At 35.7% G+C, this 14,454-nt stretch overlaps 1 protein-coding gene across 2 annotated transcripts in view; it reads right to left on the bottom strand.

The window, feature by feature from the left end:
- Window positions 1–14,454, bottom strand: part of CAPN7 (calpain 7) — a 58,319-nt gene that overhangs the window by 32,469 nt on the left and 11,396 nt on the right. For both annotated transcript variants that reach the window (XM_030816842.1, XM_003265394.4), the window contains exons 4-9: window positions 13,543–13,610; window positions 11,102–11,302; window positions 8,591–8,677; window positions 4,221–4,347; window positions 3,132–3,217; window positions 1,658–1,751 (exon numbers count right to left, since the gene is read on the bottom strand). In XM_030816842.1, the coding sequence (XP_030672702.1) occupies window positions 1,658–1,751; window positions 3,132–3,217; window positions 4,221–4,347; window positions 8,591–8,677; window positions 11,102–11,302; window positions 13,543–13,610 (663 nt within the window). The remainder of the gene's footprint in view (window positions 1–1,657; window positions 1,752–3,131; window positions 3,218–4,220; window positions 4,348–8,590; window positions 8,678–11,101; window positions 11,303–13,542; window positions 13,611–14,454) is intronic.

Here is a 14,454-nt window from a genome sequence, read left to right as displayed (position 1 = left end):
TGATCGCTGACATGATGCTCAAAGGAAATACTTACTGGAGTGTTTTGGATTTTCAGATTAGAGATGTTCAACCTGTAGGTATTCTGCAAATATTAAAAAATCTGTTAAAATCCAAAATCCAAAACACTTCTGGTCCCAAGTATTTCGGATAAGGGATACTCAACCTATATTATTCTAGAAATCTACATTTAAAATAATTACAAAAGGGCTTCACTTTTAAATACAGTATTATTGTCATTTTATCCTAAACCTGTAAAAAGACTCATGTACAGTTGTAAAAGTAGAACATTATGGCTAGAAAATACATATAAATAACAGAGGAAGTAATCACAGATACAGTATCTAATTCATATTAAAAAGTGATCTGAGGCTGGACGCAGTGGCTCACACCTGTAATCCCAGCACTTCGGGAGGCCGAGGCGGGAGGATCACGAGGTCAGGAGATCAAGACCACCCTGGCTAACATGGTGAAATCCTGTCTCTACTAAAAATACAAAAAATTAGCCGGGCGTGGTGGTGGGTGCCTGTAATCCCAGCTACTCGGAGGCTGAGGCAGGAGACCCACTTGAACCCAGGAGGCAGAGGTTGCAGTGAGCCAAGATTGCACCACAGCACTCCAGCCTGGGTGACAGAGCGAGACTCCATCTCAAAAAAAAAAAGGTGTTCTGAGAGATATGAGGACAAGAAGAATTTTGATTTAACACCAATAGGAAGATTATGCAATATATCTTTAAAGATTCTTTAAACAAGAGGTCAAGAATTATAGTTCAGTAAAATTATTCTCAATAACTTACTTTTTAAGTAATCAGGTAAAATGGCTCTCAGAGTATGCTAGACAACAACATCAGCATCACCTGGGATCTTGTTAGAAATGCAAATTTTGATTTCATCTCAGACCTCCTGAATCAGAAACTCTGGGCGTGAGGTCCAGAAACCTGTGTTTTAATAAGAGATAATCACCTGCCAGGTGATTCTGTGCATACTAAAATTTGAGTATTACTGAATTACAGAGCAATGATTTTCAGGCTGGATCAACCAGGGGATCTAGGTGAAATGCAGATTCTGATTCAACAGGTCTAGGGCGAAGCCTGAAATTCTGCAAAACTAACAAGCTTCCAGGTGATGCTGATGTTGCTGCACGGATCTCAGCATGCACAGGTGGTGGAGAACCTTAACAATGCAAGGCCCTTATAACAGAGTTCAGTCTTTCCTTAAAGAAATTAGTGTGAATTAAAATTATGCATATATATTTGAAAGGAAATAATTTCAAAGGCTTCTTACATTTAAGTTACGACTACATATACACTCTTCTGACCTAACAGATTTAGTTTGTCTGATTTCCTTTTAATCAAAACAATCAGATGAACTATCAGATGAAAATTTAAGCATTAGCAATCCTTAGTTGAATGTTACTTTTTAAAACTGTACACAACTGTATACTGTAAACCATTTAAAAAACAAGTTTATACTTGCCATGGTTTTAATTAGTTTTTAATTATTAACACATGATGCTATTGGTAGTAATATATAACATCACAGACTCAAACTAACTTTTAAAATGTTTAAACAGATGACATTTCTTAATGATTTCACTCAAGATTCAAAGGTAGGGAAGGGAGAGAGACAAGGGATGGGAGTGGGGAGAGACATTATTCACCTTTCTTGGGACACCATTGAGGTGAAGTTTTACCATATACTTCCCACATGGATTGTACTCTGGTTCACCATCCTTGTTTTGAGGGTAAATTATGCTTTTGTAAGAAAAATAAATATTAAAATACCAACATAAGCATTCAATATCAACTACTATACAGGACATTTCATTCAGGTATATACTACCATCTTGGCAATTTCATAAAAACAAACAGGAGAATATTTTCCTGCAATAGGCCTAGAAAATGAACTACACCCTAATCAAAGTCCTTATTTACTATTAGTAAGTAATTTTCTGAGATCACAAAGTGGACATAAATTTCAAAATATTCTGAAAAGTGCTCAATGTTAACTTATATACCCTAATAAATCATCTATTAAGTGTATATATTTTAAGCCAGTTAAAATAATCTTTTACCACTGGCCCTAAGAAGTAAAGACCACTTCAATTAACCACAACTAAGGCAAGTAGATAAAACTTTTGACATAAAGTTGCATAAAATTATACAATAACATACTTCAACAACTATCAGTATGAATTTTCTTTTAAAATACATTTGGACCACTTATATGGCAAAGAGTTGAAACTAAGGACTGCATCTAATTCATCTTTATACTTTTAGGACTTAACACACAAAAACCACTCAGGAAAAGTTGAAAAAATTATAATGCTTAGTTTTTGCAATGAATGATTTTAAGTTAATGTAGCTTTTAAAAACTGAAAAAGTATTTCAGAAACATTTTAATACATTCTAAAGCAGTTCAAGCCAACAGAAATATGTTATATTTCCCAGTAACCACATTAAAAGTTAAAAAGGTAAAACCGCCTGTAATCCCAGCTACTTGGGAAGCTGAGGCAAGAGAATCGCTTGAACCCAGGAGGTGGAGGTTGTGGTGAGCTGAGATCACGCCATTGCACTCCAGCCTGGGCAACAAGAGCGAAACTCTGTCTCAAAAAAAAAAAAAAGAAAAAAAAAGTAAAACCAATTTTAATGTTTTATTTAATCACAAATCAAAATATGATTTTAACATATAATCAACACAAAAATTTGAGATATTTTGCAATTTTGCATTTTTTAGTTCTAAGTTTTCAAAATCTCATGCATTTTACACTTGCAGTGCATCTCCTCTTAATTCAGACTAATCCATTTCAAGTGTCTATAGCCACATGTGGCTAGTGACTACCTCACTTAACAGTCCAATTATAAAGTATTATCAATATGACATGATTTTACTTTGATCAATTTCATTTATTTCAAAACACATTAATTCCATATATATTAACTACATCTGTATAGGTTCTTAAGACTGTTTTAGTGTATCTTTCCACATTCATAAATCATCTGCTTAATTTCTACAGAAGGGCCATATTCTGAATGATATGCCCTCTCCACTTTCTATACAGATAAGCCTTAAGTTTTAAATTTCTAGTTAAGGGACAATTACACAAAAAGAGGTAAAGAGAGACACATTTTTACCTGGTAATTAGCTTCTTATTAAAACGTCTTTCATAAGCTGCACTGATGGCCAGTGATGCCACAAAGGAGCAATCCGATACTATTGTCTGTTAATAACAATAATTAACATATTCATATTCATTCATGTAATTTCAACATTACTGCAATATATGTACATTGCCCCAAGTACCTACTTTTTATACTAAATATCTTTTTTTAAAACTTTTATTTTAGGTTCGGGGGTACACGTGGAAGGTAACATAGGTGAACTCGTGTCACAGGTGTTTGTTGTACATATTATTTCAACACCCAGCTATTAGCCCAGTACCCAATAGTTATTTTTTCCGCTCCTCTCCCTCCTCCTATCCTCCACGCTCAAGTAGAACCCAGTGTCTGCTGTTCCTTTAAGCTGTTCTCATCATTTAGCTCCCACTTATAAGTGAGAACATGCAGTATTTGGTTTTCTGTTCTGTGTTGTTTGCTAAGGATAATGGCCTCCAGCTCCATCCATGTTCCTACAAAAGACATCTCGTTCTCTTATGGCTGCATAGTATTCCAAGGTGTTTATGTACCACATTTTCTTCATCCCATCTGTCACTGATGGGCATTTAGGTTGATTCCGTGTCTTTGTTATTTTGAATAGTGCTACAATGTATACTAAATATTTTCTTGGTTATTATTTGAATAGGAAAGTAACAAATAGAAACACCATACTGCCAACTCACACATTTTATTCTAATAAATCCTAGAAAAATTAAATAATGCATTTCAAAAAAATTGATTTTGAATAATTACCCAAATAATTAAATATCCTTCTATTGCTGATATCTATTCCTTTATCAAAGGTGAAATTCAGATTCTCAAGTTTTACATTTACAGGTACATAATGATAAACAGGGCCCACATAAAAATCTGTAATCACTCAAAACAGTGATTTATACTTATATTATCTCAGTATGTTTCAGTCCAAATGTGTAGAATGAACAATTTTTCCAATTACACTTCTGTACCTGAATATATAATGAAAAATCTAAGAAAAAACTCAAATCTATACACAAATTACTTTAAAATGCTGACTTTTCTATAAAATCACACAAAATAAATGCTCACCTGCTTTATGCTAAAACTGGACACAGTATATATCATTGTAGGATTATTGGTGAGGTCTTCTGGTCGTACCCACTTGGAAAATGTAGTTTTTTGTTTAGGTGATAATGGTAGCTTGCCCCATCTATCACTGAAGTAATAATAAAAATTAAAATAAAAAAATTAATCTTAAAAGATGACTCAAAGCCAAAATTAAATTTCCTAGAGTTTTTTTTTTTTTTGGTCTAGTGATTATAGCAGTACTGTATCATCCTAAAATAACCTTCTGGTGAAATCTGGCTCTTTATAGAGTCCAGTCAACCTGATCATCCCCTCCAATTAAAAAATATACCTAAAATAATTGAAAACAGAAGAACAACTTAAATTCATTTATATTTAAGAATATAATTTTTAAAATTCAGCATAACTGTATTCAAGAAATTCAGCAATAAAATGAAACCATTAACAAAAGTACAAGCTGATTCATTCAAAAGGACCTAAGAATCTAAAGATTCAAAGCTGGTTCTTTACAAACTCCACTTGGCAAGGCTAATAATGAGTGTAGCTAATTTAGTGAATACTAACCACGTGCCAGGCATCATGCTAAAGTGCTTTACATACATAATCCACTTAATTCTTAAAACAACTCTATTAAAGGAATTATTTTTGGAAATAGCTTAAAGTGATTAATGACTTACCAAGGTCAGACACCTAAGAAATAGCAGAACAGGCATCTGAATCCAGGTCTCTGGTGCCAAATCCACCATTCTTATCCATTACCCTCTACCCACTGTGTGTAACAATATTTCTCTAAAATTGATGTGTACACCAAGGAGAAACGCTTCCCCCTTTTCCTAAACCTTTCTTTTTTTTTAACAGTTGAGGTCTCCATATGTTGCCCAGGCTGGTCTAGAACTTCCGTGCTTAAACGATCCTCCAGCCAAGGCTGATACCAGCCTTCCTGAAGTAAATACCAGAGTGCTGGTATTACAGACACAAGCCACCAGGCCCAACCATCCCCAAACCCTTTCTAGAGCAGAAGCAACAAATCCTTGGTTTTCAAAAGATTTCTTAGTAATAGAAAGTATACAATATGCAAACTGGCACAAACATAACTTTTTTTTTTTTCAAAGAATGCTGACAGATACTGGGAGAAAAGAGGATTTTGTGTTCAAGTATGATCTACAAACTCCTGGTTAAGGTATTAGTTTTTTCATTGAAGGAAACCTCTAGACTTTAAATAAGCTAATATTTATTGTAATCTCTTAGAGTAGAATATGGCATGTAACATATCTGAAACATTTTTTATTATTATCTCACAGAACCACTAGTATTCCAGGTAACATTTTGGTACCTGTATAGTATCAGGAGCTAACTGTAAACAGAAAGTGAGCTAACTGAATTCAGAAGAGTTTAAAGACAGCTCTCAAAAATTTTGAGGAGAAAAAATTAAGGCAAATTCAAATTCACAATCTATTATTAACCTGTCATATGAACCATATTTCAGCATAAATCCAAGATTCCATAATATTTGTTCTCTCAAGTCACTAGAGGATTATTAAATTCAAGGTTTTTTTCCTCAGAACTTAAAGATATTGAAAATATTTTACAGCCAGGCGCGGTGGCTAATGCCTGTAATCCCAGCGCTTTGGGAGGCTGAGGCAGGCGGATCACTTGAGGTCAGGAGTTCGAGATCAGCCTAGACAACATGGTGAAACCCAGTCTCTACCAAAAATACAAAATTAGTCGGACGTGTGGTGGACGCCTGTAATCCCAGTCCCTTGGGAGGCTGGGGCAGAAGAATCTCTTGAACTGGGAGGCGGAGGTTGCGGTGAGCTGAGATCACACCACTGCACTCTAGCCTGAGTGACAGAGTGAGACACCATTTCAAAAAATAAAAAAAAAACTTACAATTATAATATTTATTCAATAATGCTTATTTTATTATTTTAAAAGTAATACATGACCAGAATAGAAACAATTTTAAAAAACAATCTCTCTAGCGAAAGATAACCATTCATAAATTCTGGAACCTTTTCCTGACAATCTGTTATCCAAACTTAAAAACATTTGCTGTTGCTTTTTCTTCTGATTGTTCCTACAGTAAAATAATCTAAAAAATAAGAAAATATCTTGCCACTTAGAATAGTAATTTTAGTATTTATTCTTGTTTTTCTCCCAATTTAACTACTTCAAGAAATATTTATTGAATACCTACTATACACCAGATACTGTGGTAGGCACTGGGGTGCAACTCAATTAAAACAGACATGGTCTCTGTCCTTATGAAGTTTATATGCTAGAGTAGTAGACAAGCATTAAGCAAGTAATCACCTTAAAGAAAAAAAAAAGAAAAATTCCAACTGTGACAAGTGCTACGCCTAAATTAAGGGAGTCTGCATGGCTACCTATTTTACTTTTCCAATTATATTATTAGCATTTTCCCATGTTATTACATTCCTTGAAAACTTGATTGTTTATGGCTATATAACATTTTTCTTATGGACATTGCGTCGTATAAGCAAGATAAGTATGATTTACATCAATTTGTTGCAAAAAGATAGAAATGATAAGTTTACATCTCTATTTGAATACTGTCAAGAAGATACTAGAATAACTGATTCATTTTCACAATTATAACAACAATGATAAATTGCTTTCATACGAATTTTTGAGTATATCTCTAAATAGTTCCTTACAACTAGATTCCTGAAGTAAAATTACTGGTCAAAGAGGTATAAAAAATGTTAAAGTATTTGAAATATACAGCCAAACTGTTATATAACTTAGTAACTAACAAAATGATGATTTTTCTAGCAGTTAACCTTTATTACATAGTGCTTGCTATATAACAGCACCATTGTCAGGGTTTTACATTTTATTAACTCACAGTAACATTAAGAGGTAGTTTCTATTATTATCCCCATTTTACAGACAAGAAACTGAGACAGGTTTAACAACTTGCCCAGTGTTACACAAGATTTGAGACCAGAAAGTCTGGCTCTAGAATCTTGCCCTGAACATTAATGCTATAAAGTTTCTCAGATATAAAAATTCCTTTGATCCCAATCAGTTACTAGCATCACACAGCTACCCGAGTGAAAAAAATATGTTAACTGGCTTTGTGATACCTAACCCTTGGCAAAAGAACAGCAAAACACTAGAAAATAAAAAGCAGCCCTTTTGTTCTTTACAGAGCCTTCATATTCTATATAGTAAGCATCCAGCTTTTTTTTTCTAATAATAAACATAACATGCTCATTGGAGAAATTTTAAAAAATAAAAAAGTACTAAAAGAAGTTAAATCACACAATTTTGTTACCTAGAAATAACCACTGTAAATATTTGGGTATATTTCTCCATATCATTTTTTTTCTATGCATCTAGAAATACATGAAAAGAAAAACAAGGGTCAGGCACAGTGGCTCACATCTGTAATCCCAGCACTTCGGGAGATCGAGACAGATGGATCACTTGAAGTCAGGAGTTCAAGACCAGCCTGGCCAAAATGGTAAAATCTCATCTCTACCAAAAATACAAAAATTAGCTGGGCGTGGTGGTGCATGCCTGCGGTCCCAGCTATACAGGAGGCTGAGGTGGGAGAATCACCTGAGCCTGAGAAGTCAAGGCTGCAGTGAGTCATGATCACATCACTGCACTCCAGCCCAGGCAATGGGACTGAGACCCTATCTCAAAAAAAAAAAAGAGAAAAAAATTTGGGACATCATATATATAATTTTCTTTTTTAATTTCTGTAATTTTGAGTAGAATATTTGACTGTATAGATGTACCATTATTTAATCATTCCCATATTGCTAGTTTGTTTCAATAATTTTTTGCTGTAACAGATGCTTTGATGAGTGTCCTTATTATGTACATCTTTGACTTTTGATTTCCTTACGATGACTACAAGCTCGGAGTCCTGAACCAAACAATATTTTTAAGGCTCTTGACATAAGCTGCCACTGTCCTGGAAGCCTGTGCTAATTCTCTCATAAATAGCCCTTGCTTGAATTGGTCTTCTTAGTAAACAATGACGTCATTCCATTCCCCTTTTCCATTCAGTTTCTTTACTGAGTGTTAGAATTTCTGTTGTGATTCAATCACTGCTTGGACAGATATTTACTGAGTACTTACTTTACACCAGGTACTGTGCTAGACATTACAGAAATAATATTAGGCAAAAGGAGATTCTCATGTCCTCATGACTGGGCAAATAACAAAAGTGCTCTTGCTATGTTGCCCTATCCCTTTCCCACAGCCACCCCTCCATTCCAACAAATTTTTTTATTACAAATTGTAATTTCAAGGCTATTAAACTGAACTTCAGAGTACTGAAAAAGTACTGAAAAGTTAAAACATTGGAATTAAAAACTGCAACAGTGCTTACTTACCAGAAAGGCATTGGATAGGCAAAACGTTCTCTCAGGTCAACATTCATGAAAGGAACATATTCTATACCATTTATTTTTGATGTTGTCCTATCAAACACAAGAAAAAAACCTAAATGTTCAAGTTTACCTTAATTGCCCATCTTATTTCACCTATTTAAAATTTAAATGACAAGGTATGATACTGCATTAAAATTAAACTGACAACCTCATGTTGTTGACATATCTTTGGACAATATTTTCATAAAACAATTGAATATCAGAAAATAACTCAATCAATTCAAACCAATAAGAATATTCTTTTAAGGCTAACACCCACAAGAAGATAAGAGTATTCAAGAGGTAATGAAAGTGTCCTTGACACCAAGACACAAAACCAATTCTATCCTAAGCCTAAAGGGAGAAATCAATTGCTTAATTTATTTTGGAATTAAAAAAACATGACATTTACAATTCTGAAATATATGCTCTTCACATTTTCTCGTTATGAGGATATGAAATGGGTAGTGGAGGAAGGAAGTGTCATAGATATCTGCTATGGTCTACTGACAAATTAAAGAAATAAGGTTTGTAGTAGCTCTGCATTCTCCTTGTTTTATGTATATGCTTATTTATCTATATTAACTATTTCCTTCCTGTATCTGTTTCTCTCCCTTATTCTATTTACAAGACGTTGCAGAGTAACTTCAGAATTTAGTCTTCAGGTAACCATAGTCAGGAAATCTGAGGACTACTTAATATAGTCAGGAATAGATGAAATGATTGTTGGGACTATGTACAGCCTTATTTGGGAAAGATGATGAAAACTTTTCACTTGCATGAAGGATAGCTGCATTTTGTTAGGTAGAATATGGAGTTGTTTTAGTGTAGTACAGAATTTCAAACATGTGAAGGTAGCATATGGCAAAGTGTTGGACTGTTATTAATTTAGTCTTTTAGCTTCAAAACTACCCTTCTTTGTCCTGCATTGTGTTGTGTTGGTGCATACACAATTTTTCCCAGACAAAGGGAGCCAGATTAGCAGGAGTACAATTAAAATCTTTAGCAGGAAAGGAAAGAAAAATGCTTTCAGATGGCTGCTACCTAGGCAGAAGCCCTTTCAGCTCAATTTTAGAAAATAAAAAGATGAACACCTCATGACATACACAGCCCTAAGCAGACTGAACTTTCTGCAGTGCTCAACTTTAAAAAAGCCACACTGTCTGGCTCAGGGACTTATCCTAGCTACACTGGTTCAGAGGGCAATCAAGAATTTTCACATTATTGTGTTTCACATTTCATTTTTTTTTTTGTACTGCTCCTTGTGGAACAGGGCTACTCCATAGGCAGTGTGCCCAGAGTAGCTGTGTTTTACATTTTTAATATCCTCTGAGACTGCTTTCAGACACACTATGACCCCCCCAGAAGGGGGGTTGGCAAATGTTTTCTGTAAAGAGCCATATGGTATATATATACTTAGGCTTTGCAATGAGGTTTCTGTCATATATTCTTTTTTTTTTTTTGATGCATGTAAAATCTTTCAAAGAAAAACTTTATATATATATATAATTTTTTTTTTCCTTTCTTTCTTTGAGACAGGATCTCCCTCTGTTGCCCAGACTGGAGAGCAGTGGCGTGATCTCCGCTTTGCAACCTCCACCTCCTGGGCTCAAGTGATCCTCCCAAGTAGCTGGGATTACAGCGCACATCATCATACCCAGCTATTTTTTGTATTTTTAGTAGAGATGGGGTTTCGGCATGTTGCCCAGGCTGGTCTCAAACTCCTGAGCTCAAGTGATCTGCCCCCTCTGCCTCCCAAAATGCTGGGATTACAGGAGTGAGCTGCCAGTGCACCACCTACACTCCTATTTCAAAGTAACACTTTTTGTCCCATTAGGGCTCTGGTTACAAAGTTGCATAGATTAAGAGTGGTCTGCTACAGCTCATTTTCCTCCTTAACCTTTAGTGGCTCAGTTTCACAGAATGCTAGGATTTTCAGCAAAGTGTATTATGTCTAGCAAAAATGCTAATATTAAAATACACTGGAACTAAAGCCGGGCACAGTGGCTCATGCCGGTAATCCCAGTACTTTGGGAGGCCGAGGTGGGTGAATCACCTGAGGTCAGGAGTTCGAGACCAGCCTGGCCAAAATGATGAAACCCTGTCTCTACTAAAAAAAAAAAAAAATTAGGTGTGGTGGCACACACCTGTAGTCCCAGCTACTTGGGAGGCTGAGGCAGGAGAATCGCTTGAGCCCAGGAGGCAGAGGTTGCAGTGAGCCGAGATCACACCACTGCACTCCAGCCTGAACAACAGAGTGAGACTCCGTCTCAAAAAATACAAATGAAAATAATAAAATAAAATATATCAGAACTAAAATTTTAACTATTTCAAGTTGTGACATGATGATATAATTAAATAATAACAGCACAATACACTATAGGAGAAATCTGAATTCAGCAAACCTAATGAAAATGAAATTCTGCATTCATGTTAACAAAATTCTTCATTACAATTAATTGTAAACTTATTTACCTGAGTACTTCTATTTCTTCTGCTGTGTATCTCTGTCCTTGTGCATCACATGACTGTGGACTTATAAATGACTGAGGTCTTTCGAGGAAGGGATTAGTGCCCAGTGGAAAATGTGCTCTCACTGGAGGTGGCTTTGGCTTAACATTTGTTGACGTGATTTTGCAAACTGGCTTGGTCAAAGGCTCACTCAGCGCTTCTGCTCTATAACAGAGAGGAACAAACAACTGTTCTAGTTTTCCTACTCACATTTAAGCTTTCCAGGAAACAAAATTTACTTGAAGAACCAGACAAGCATCCCTAATGTAAAATTAGTATATAAAATTCTTACATACTAATCAACACTTCACTACTTCAGCTACTTCCAAAGATAAGCATTTTTTACAAACAATATTCTATTGACAACATTAATTGAGCACTTATATAATCAGACGCCATACAAGGTAAGGTAAGTGGTATAAAAGAATGTATAAAACAATCCCTACCCTTAAGGTACTCATAGTTTTGTAGGGAAAGACAGACAATTGCATCAAAAATAACAGATACTAGGATGAAAGTATTACATGCAAATGAATGTACAACAGAAGTTATTCACTTAATGAATTGCCAAGTGGGGATGAGTTGGAGAAGGGTGCTCTGAACTGATGCTTGAGCTGCAGAGTTGTTCACCCGGGCAGTGAGGAAGCATTCTAAGTAGACAGAAGAACATGTACAAACGTGCAGAAGTATGAAACAGCACAATGAGTTGAGGTAATTTCTTTTTAAAATTTTTTATTTTTATTTTTTGAGACGGAGTTTCACTCTGTTGCCCAGGCTAGAGAGTAGTGGCGCAATCTCAGCTCACTGCAACCTCTGCCTCCCGAGTCAAGCGATTCTCCTGCCTCAGCCTCCTGAGTAGCTGGGTATTTATAGATGCCTCCCGCCACGCCTGGCTAATTTTTGTATTTTTAGTAGAGACAGGGTTTCGCCATGTTGGCCAGGCTGGTCTCGAGCTCCTGACCTCAGGTGATTTGCCCACCTCAGTCTCCCAAAGTGCTAGGATTACAGGTGTGAGCCACCGTGCCTGGCCAGGTAATTGCAAAAGAATGAATGTTGCCCCTGTGAGAAGTACAAATGAGAGGCAGCAGGAGATGAGACTAGAGAGGAAAACAGGGGCTAGATCACAGACAGCCTCACATGATATGCAAAAGAATTTTGACTTTCTTCTGTCAAAGAACAACAAGCTAAAAAAGAGAAGTTCTTAACCTGAGGTGCATATATGAGCTTCAGGATTCTTGTGAAAGCTCTGAAATTATATGCAAAAAAATTTCATGTACATTTTCCTAGAGAGTGGATCCATAAGTTTCAAAAGATCCTCATAGGAGCCCATGGCTGTCTCACCCACTCTTTGCTTAGGGTGCACTTGAGAATATTGGATGGGTTAGCCACAGACGTAATAAAGTCACTAATAATTCTGACAGGTGAAAAAAGTCAAGATAGAGAAGACAACTGTGTGTCAAGTGCTCGTACCTTCATGAATCTGAGGAAACAAACTAAAGGTTAGTAGATGACAATGAAAAGGAGGGACAACTATTTTACTTCAGTTAAAAAAAGAAGGGCTTGGGGTGGTACAGTTATCTATCAGGTCAGAGCCTCAAAAGGAGATAATTCATGCTATAGGTATAAAAGCAATTTCCACCCTTTCATTTTTTGTGTGTCTACAACACTCTTTCAAGATATATAATTCGCTTATGCAAACTCATTCCTTCTTTTAGCAAATATCTACTGAGCACATATTACATGTCAGGCACTCTGCTAGGTACTTGGTTACAGCACTAAACAAAATAGACAAAAATCTCTGCCCTCAGAGCTTACATTTGGGGGATGAAGGCTGGAGGGGACACAGACATTAACAACAAATATAAGCTAGTAAATCTCACAGACCTCAGAAAATAAGAGCTATGGGAAAAATACCATAATAATCAGGTTGCAACTGCTGGGGGAGGTTCAATTTTAAACAATGGTTAGGGCAGGCTTCATTGAAAAGTTGACATTTCAGCTAAGAGGTAAAAGAGATACACACTGTATAATCTGAGGTATGTACATGGCTGAAAACAAGTTCATGCTCATGTTTTCTATTTTTAGCAGATCTGGAAGGCTCTCTGGAAGTTCTCTTTGAAAGTCTGATACTACACAACAGAAAGGAGGTCCTCCATTTCAAATATCACAGTCATTTCTGTTCTAAACTAAAACCAAAAACATTTATTGATTTGTTATTTCTTGAGTTTAAAGCAGGGAACTAGAGAGAGGAGGTAAATTCACTAAGAAGTAGAAAGTAGATTTGTTTCAGAAGACAGTTAAAAGATGGAGGTTTGTTACTGCAGCTTTTACAACACATTTAGATAAATCTGTTTAAATAACACTAAGTGCCATCCATGGATTAGAACTTGAGGGATCAAACTCACCTGTCTAGTGCCTGTCGAGCCAACTGTTTCAGTTTATTTTGCAGGGCTTTATCAGCAGTTTCATAAGACTTAAGAGAAAGAAAGAGACAGACATTTTAAAGCATAATTATTTTTCAATTTGCTTGATCCATATTTCTAAGCAAAAAATTTACAATGCATATCACACTTGTTGAAATTGAGAATAAACAAAGATGACATTAATTTTCATCCTTAAAGGTATCATTTAAAATAGTGTTGAAAATTTGTCACTGAGGTGAACTTTAAAATCACTTAATGTGGATAAGTGATAACTGGACCAGAACTGTTTGACCATAGTGCTGTGGAAGGCTGAGTGGCAGGAACCTCAGAACCCTAGCACTCATTTACAGTCTCAAGGCACCTACAGAAACCAGGCCAGATGGTTTCTCTGAGCAAGAGAGTCTGCCAAAAAGCCAGTCAGAAAGACACTGGGGACACCAGTCTCAACTACTTTACCTCATCCTCCTGTCAATACACTGCTCTCTTATGCACTAGATGTCCCTTGAAGCTAAGAGTCCCAACCAAGGCTCAGCAGGGAGCAGTAAAAGCCACTCAGCATACAGATTTTACACTGCAAATAAATAAGGCTCGTCCAAACCACTAGCTTATTTTTTAGTGCATGAAACTGAAAAAAGGGGAAGTTTATTCTAAATTAACAGATTTGATAATGAATTCTGTAAGTTTATCTTAGTTGTTAGAAAGGTTAAAAATAGTTCTTGTGATTTAAGACTCAATACTTTCAAAATTTTAATAAGATGTAAAAACCCATTATTAGCTTTCTACTCATCATCTTTTATTGAGGAGTAGTTTAGTTACATTTACAAAATAATTTTTTTATTCTGTTAAAATTCTTTTATTCAAGGTGTTATGTAAAATTCACTAGCAAGAGAAGAA

This window comes from Nomascus leucogenys, chromosome 8, assembly GCF_006542625.1.
Source record: "Nomascus leucogenys isolate Asia chromosome 8, Asia_NLE_v1, whole genome shotgun sequence".
Taxonomy (NCBI): Eukaryota; Metazoa; Chordata; class Mammalia; order Primates; family Hylobatidae; genus Nomascus; species Nomascus leucogenys.
This window is presented reverse-complemented; position numbering and strand designations above follow the sequence as displayed.